This window comes from Taeniopygia guttata, chromosome 1A, assembly GCF_048771995.1.
Source record: "Taeniopygia guttata chromosome 1A, bTaeGut7.mat, whole genome shotgun sequence".
NCBI lineage: Eukaryota > Metazoa > Chordata > Aves > Passeriformes > Estrildidae > Taeniopygia > Taeniopygia guttata.
In genome coordinates this window covers 46,545,722-46,551,918 of record NC_133025.1, presented here as the reverse complement: position 1 = coordinate 46,551,918, position 6,197 = coordinate 46,545,722, and the positions used below count along the sequence as shown (strand labels likewise).

At 56.0% G+C, this 6,197-nt stretch overlaps 5 protein-coding genes across 5 annotated transcripts; 2 read left to right on the top strand and 3 right to left on the bottom strand.

The window, feature by feature from the left end:
• Positions 1-232: 232 nt before the first annotated feature.
• Positions 233-1,525, top strand: LOC100229139 (histone H1.03). Its single transcript, XM_030262819.4, has one exon. It carries the CDS (start codon positions 262-264, stop codon positions 934-936), a length of 675 nt encoding a protein of 224 aa, XP_030118679.4. The 5' UTR covers positions 233-261; the 3' UTR covers positions 937-1,525.
• LOC101233594 (histone H2A-IV) lies at positions 1,133-1,632 on the bottom strand. Its single transcript, XM_004175882.6, has one exon. It carries the CDS (start codon positions 1,630-1,632, stop codon positions 1,243-1,245), a length of 390 nt encoding a protein of 129 aa, XP_004175930.1. The 3' UTR covers positions 1,133-1,242.
• Positions 1,633-1,759: 127 nt separating this feature from the next.
• Positions 1,760-2,409, top strand: LOC100221480 (histone H2B 1/2/3/4/6). Its single transcript, XM_002192929.7, has one exon. It carries the CDS (start codon positions 1,969-1,971, stop codon positions 2,347-2,349), a length of 381 nt encoding a protein of 126 aa, XP_002192965.1. The 5' UTR covers positions 1,760-1,968; the 3' UTR covers positions 2,350-2,409.
• Positions 2,410-3,667: 1,258 nt separating this feature from the next.
• LOC140682202 (histone H3) lies at positions 3,668-4,204 on the bottom strand. Its single transcript, XM_072923310.1, has one exon. The coding sequence runs from the start codon at positions 4,097-4,099 to the stop codon at positions 3,689-3,691; it is 411 nt and encodes a 136-aa protein (XP_072779411.1). The 5' UTR covers positions 4,100-4,204; the 3' UTR covers positions 3,668-3,688.
• Positions 4,205-5,461: 1,257 nt separating this feature from the next.
• On the bottom strand, positions 5,462-6,144 carry LOC100220543 (histone H2B 1/2/3/4/6). Its single transcript, XM_012569092.5, has one exon. It carries the CDS (start codon positions 5,940-5,942, stop codon positions 5,562-5,564), a length of 381 nt encoding a protein of 126 aa, XP_012424546.1. The 5' UTR covers positions 5,943-6,144; the 3' UTR covers positions 5,462-5,561.
• Between the last annotated feature and the right edge of the window lie 53 nt (positions 6,145-6,197).

Sequence of the window (6,197 nt, the reverse complement as noted above, 5' to 3'; positions counted from 1 at the left end):
CCTAAAACTCACTTCAAGTCCCGGTTGAAAGACACGTCAAAAGACACAAAAATTCTCTGTCCTCAGCAAGAATGCTAAGAAACGGGGTGCCGCGGTCCAGTTTCTGTTAAGAAAAAGGATTTTTTTGGGAGGCCAGAAACACAAGGCGGGCGGCAGGGATCGGGGCAGGGGGCGGGGCGGGCCCGGGAGCACCAATCAGCGTCCGCCGCGCTGCTATAAAAGGAGGCGCCGCCGGTTCTGCCGCACTCGCGCAGCGCAGCCATGTCCGAGAGCGCGCTCAACCTCGCCGCCGAAACCGCGCCCGCCGCCCCGGCCCCGGCCAAAGCTCCCGCCGCCAAGAAGCCGAAGAAGGCGGCGAGCGGCTCCAAAGCCCGCAAGCCCGCGGGGCCCAGCGTCACCGAGCTGATCACCAAGGCCGTGTCCGCCTCCAAGGAGCGCAAGGGGCTCTCCCTCGCCGCGCTCAAGAAGGCGCTGGCCGCCGGCGGCTACGATGTGGAGAAGAACAACAGCCGCATCAAGCTGGGGCTCAAGAGCCTCGTCAGCAAGGGCACCCTGGTGCAGACCAAGGGCACCGGCGCCTCCGGTTCTTTCCGACTCAGCAAGAAACCCGGCGAAGTGAATGAAAAAGCACCAAAAAAGAAAATTTCGGCGGCTAAATCTAAGAAGCCGGCGGCGAAGAAGCCCGCCAGCGCCGCCAAAAAGCCCAAGAAGGTGGTGACAGCTAAGAGCCCCAAGAAAACCAAGAAGCCAGCAGTCAAGAAAGTAGCCAAGAGCCCCAAGAAAGTAGCCAAGGTGGCCAAGCCCAAGAAGGTGGTGGCAGCAGCAGCAGCAAAGAGCCCAGCTAAGGCAAAAGTAGTGAAGCCCAAATCACCCAAGCCAAAAGCTGCAAAAGCGAAAGTGGCCAAGCCAAAGAAGGCAGCACCAAAGAAGAAGTAAGCCTTTCGCTGGGGAAGACTTGCTCTTCATTTAAACCCAACGGCTCTTTTAAGAGCCACCAACACTTTTTTAAAAAGTGCTGAAATTACATGTGTTCATCTTAAAAGTTTTTTCACTACTTTCGAAGTACTGTAGGTAAAACTGTTCTAGAAAGTCCAGAAGTTTGCCTTCAAAAAAAGCCATTGTGATAGATCAGTTTAAACAACACATAAAAGCAATTCAGCTCTTTAATGAGAAAGTGGGTGGCTCTTAAAAGAGCCTTTGGGTTTCTCACGGTATAATTTCACAGCCTTTGTTCTTCAACGCTCACTTGGCTTTGGCCTTGTGGCTGTCGGTCTTCTTGGGCAGCAGCACGGCCTGGATGTTGGGCAGCACGCCGCCCTGCGCGATCGTCACCTTGCCCAGCAGCTTGTTGAGCTCCTCGTCGTTGCGGATGGCGAGCTGCAGGTGGCGGGGGATGATGCGCGTCTTCTTGTTGTCGCGGGCCGCGTTGCCCGCCAGCTCCAGGATCTCGGCCGTCAGGTACTCCAGCACGGCCGCCAGGTACACCGGCGCGCCGGCGCCCACGCGCTCCGCGTAGTTGCCCTTGCGCAGCAGCCGGTGCACGCGGCCCACGGGGAACTGCAGCCCGGCCCGCGACGAGCGCGACTTGGCCTTGGCGCGCGCCTTGCCGCCCTGCTTCCCGCGCCCGGACATCGCAGCGACTCAGCAACAGCAGCGACCGCAGCAAACCCGGAAAAGCCGAACGAGTTCCGAGTCCGGCTCGCCGCCTGCGTTATATACAACTCGGGCGGATCGGCAGCGCCACTTGTGATTGGCTGCGAGCGAGAACTCGTTCGACAGCCAATGGAAAAGTGAATCGAGATCTGACCAATAGCGAACCCCGGCGCCGTTTGCCGAGATGAAGGCGAGCCAATAGCGACGCGGTGCTGCCGGCGGCAGCGGTATAAAGACGGCTGCAAGAGGCAGTGTCGCTGCTGTGAGCTCTCGGTGGCTGTGTTCGGTGTGTGAGGAGCTGCGGTAGCTGCCAAGATGCCCGAGCCGGCCAAGTCCGCCCCCGCGCCCAAGAAGGGCTCCAAGAAGGCGGTGACCAAGACGCAGAAGAAGGGCGACAAGAAGCGCAAGAAGAGCCGCAAGGAGAGCTACTCCATCTACGTGTACAAGGTGCTGAAGCAGGTGCACCCCGACACGGGCATCTCGTCCAAGGCCATGGGCATCATGAACTCCTTCGTCAACGACATCTTCGAGCGCATCGCGGGTGAGGCGTCGCGCCTGGCGCACTACAACAAGCGCTCCACCATCACCTCGCGGGAGATCCAGACGGCCGTGCGCCTGCTGCTGCCCGGCGAGCTGGCCAAGCACGCCGTGTCCGAGGGCACCAAGGCTGTCACCAAGTACACCAGCTCCAAGTAGACGGTTTCTGCCTCCTTTGTCCGATATTTTCAACCCAAAGGCTCTTTTAAGAGCCACCCACTTTTTCAACAAAAGAGCTTTAATTTCTTGGATCTTTTTCATAGTGTATAGTTTAAATAGCATTGTCATTACTTTTAAACCCCAAATAACAAATAAACGTTTTTTAGTTCAGTAAGAAACGTAAAACCTATTTAGGTCCTATTTTGTTTTTTCAGGGTTGCACCTTGTTTTCCCTGCCGAGCCCTGATATTTACTGACCAGCCTTCATTTTACTTGTTATGCATATAAGTTGCTTCAACTGCCGGGTGTTCAAAGGGCAGCTCCCCTGTGCTGTCCATCTACTGTGTGCTCTTTGCCAAAGTCCTTTCTGAAAACGGAAATGAAAATGGTTAAAATACTTTCCCCACCCCGGGCCTCTGGTTTCAGCCTTGGTCTCTCCCCTCTCGTATCCATACCACAGACAATTGCCATATATTTGAAAGGTGTCTTTAAGAATTCATTAATTTATAAGGAAATACTTTTTTTTTTTTAATCTCTGCACTTTTTTTGTCTTCCCGATCTGAAAAAAAAATTTGTTTAAAAGAAATACATTCAAATATTACTTAAGCACTTATTAATTATGTTTATTGTTGTAAGATTCCAAATAATTGCTTGATAAGAGCTTCAGAACTAAACAGCATTCATATAAAGTCATTTTTAGTTAGACCTCAGATTCAGGTATATAGGAAAAATTGCAAATACTGATGAAAAAATGGTCCGGAGCGACACTATTCGAGTGGCACTTGAAAAGTGTAGACCTTAAAAACACAACTTACTGGATGAAAAGTAAAATAATGGGTACAAAATGAAGGCACAAAATTCTTTAAATGAAAGAATTGGCCGTTCTTAAAAGTCACAGTCGCTGCCTGACATGAGAATGGAGGCAGCCACCAGAGACCCAAAGGCTCTTAGTTGAAGAGCCACTACATGCATAATAAAAAGACTCCAGCACAGCTTTGAAAACTAAAACAAAAAATTATGCAACTTAAAAAACCTATTGGGCTCCAGGATAGGTAAACATTTCCCAGGGCTCATTTGAAATTTTACGATGGCGCCCTAAAACATTTGAGTTTAAGCAGCTTGACCTGTGTATCACAGAGCAGCCGTTACAAAAGCCCAAGATTTTTTAGGTAAAGACTCCTTTAGAACTATGAAGGTTCCTCCCCCACCTAAGTACTCAAACCGCATTTGTTTCAACTCAGCGCCACAGCTCTTTTAAGTGTGCATATAGTGGCTCTTAAAAGAGCCTTTGGGTCTGCATGGGTTGCCTCAATGCCCGGACCGGGCAGCAGCAAAGAGCTCAGGCACGCTCGCCGCGGATGCGACGGGCCAGCTGGATGTCCTTGGGCATGATGGTGACGCGCTTGGCGTGGATGGCGCACAGGTTGGTGTCCTCGAAGAGCCCCACCAGGTAGGCCTCGCTGGCCTCCTGCAGCGCCATGACGGCCGAGCTCTGGAAGCGCAGGTCGGTCTTGAAGTCCTGCGCGATCTCGCGCACCAGCCGCTGGAAGGGCAGCTTGCGGATCAGCAGCTCCGTGGACTTCTGGTAGCGCCGGATCTCGCGCAGCGCCACCGTGCCGGGCCGGTAGCGGTGCGGCTTCTTGACACCGCCCGTGGCCGGCGCGCTCTTGCGGGCAGCCTTGGTGGCCAGCTGCTTGCGGGGCGCCTTGCCGCCCGTCGACTTCCGCGCCGTCTGCTTCGTGCGCGCCATGGCCCAGCACCCGCACACAACCCCTCCCGCGCAGCGCACCGCACACTGAGCCCGCCGCTCCGCCGCCCCGCTATTTATAGCCCCGGCCCCGCGCCCGCGCGACGCCGGCCGGCTGCCATTGGATGCTTTTCACGACCCCCCGGGAAAGCCGCGCCTCCGGGGCGGGAATCGCGCCTTGGCCTCGCCCCCGCATCCGCCCCCTTCCAACAGCGCCTTGCAAGGCGCACCGGGGCGGCGGCGGCTCCGCAGGCAAGAGCTGTAGAACGGTGCCGCTGCCCGAACCTCGGGCTCGCCCTGTTTTTTCCGACGCCGCTCCGCTCGCGTTCATTGCCGGCCCCAGAAGCGCCGGCTAAAGCTGCCGTCGGCAGCCGCCTCCTTCCTCGGGGGCTCGCGATTTCTTCTCGCTCTGCAGTCGCATTCGTTTCAGGGCCGCGGCAGAAAGGCTGAAGGCGCAGGCGGCAGCCGACTTCCCTGGCCCCGCCGAGCTCTCCCGGCTGCCGCCCCGGCCCGCTGGAAGCGCCGCGTCCCTTGCCGGGAGCGCAGCCCGGGGAAGCGCGCGCTCGGTGCTGCGAGCCGCGAGCGCCGCCAATCAGCGCCGTGCCGGGGGGGCGGGAGCGGCCGGGCCCGCCCGCGGGGAGGCTCCGCGCAGTCCTCACTCAGGTCGGACCGAGTGCGGCAGCGGCGCGGCCCCGGCTCTGCTCGTCCGCCTCCTGCACCGTCCGCAGCTCGGCGGCGGCGGGTACGGAGCGCGGGGAAACGGCGGGGGGCGGACGAAAGCCGGGAAAAAGCTACGCTGGGGAGCCTGTGCCAGCTGGCAGTGCCCATGCAGAACTGTGCAGTTTGGGGAGGATAATACTGGGCATCGTCCGTCCCACTTTTCTTTCCAGGTCACATGCGAAAATACATTTTGGAGGTGGCGAAGAAGAGCAGCTAACCAGCCCGGATCCCCTTACTCAGAAACAATACTAGAATACAAGGAGATTAAGAACAGTGGGAACTGCCTATACTTTTTATGCGCCCAATTCAGGCGTTGAAAGAACAGGCGTGTATTTTTTTTGGTTTTTTTTTTGTTAGTTTTTTTTTAAATTTTATTTTATTTTCCGTTTGCGTGACTTAACTGGAAAACACCACGTAGCCATGGTCCAAGGATTTATTCTGGCTGGTTGAGACCGAAATGGTTAATTTTCTTAACACACCAATCCTGCAGTGCACATGCACTTAAAGCGGACTTTTAAGAGGCAGAACAACACGCTAGATTTAGTGCAAACACCTTAATTTCTGCTTTCCTTTAAAATGATAGGTTTTACACTGTAAAAGGGTAATTCCCACCCAGTCCCCTCTCTAATGGAAAAAAAATGCGAAACAGGAACACACCACAGGACCAGCTCTTTTACTGAGGAGGTAGGTGGCTCTTAAAAGAGCCTTTGGGTTGAAAATATCGGACAAAGGAGGCAGAAACCGTCTACTTGGAGCTGGTGTACTTGGTGACAGCCTTGGTGCCCTCGGACACGGCGTGCTTGGCCAGCTCGCCGGGCAGCAGCAGGCGCACGGCCGTCTGGATCTCCCGCGAGGTGATGGTGGAGCGCTTGTTGTAGTGCGCCAGGCGCGACGCCTCACCCGCGATGCGCTCGAAGATGTCGTTGACGAAGGAGTTCATGATGCCCATGGCCTTGGACGAGATGCCCGTGTCGGGGTGCACCTGCTTCAGCACCTTGTACACGTAGATGGAGTAGCTCTCCTTGCGGCTCTTCTTGCGCTTCTTGTCGCCCTTCTTCTGCGTCTTGGTCACCGCCTTCTTGGAGCCCTTCTTGGGCGCGGGGGCGGACTTGGCCGGCTCGGGCATCTTGGCAGCTACCGCAGCTCCTCACACACCGAACACAGCCACCGAGAGCTCACAGCAGCGACACTGCCTCTTGCAGCCGTCTTTATACCGCTGCCGCCGGCAGCACCGCGTCGCTATTGGCTCGCCTTCATCTCGGCAAACGGCGCCGGGGTTCGCTATTGGTCAGATCTCGATTCACTTTTCCATTGGCTGTCGAACGAGTTCTCGCTCGCAGCCAATCACAAGTGGCGCTGCCGATCCGCCCGAGTTGTATAT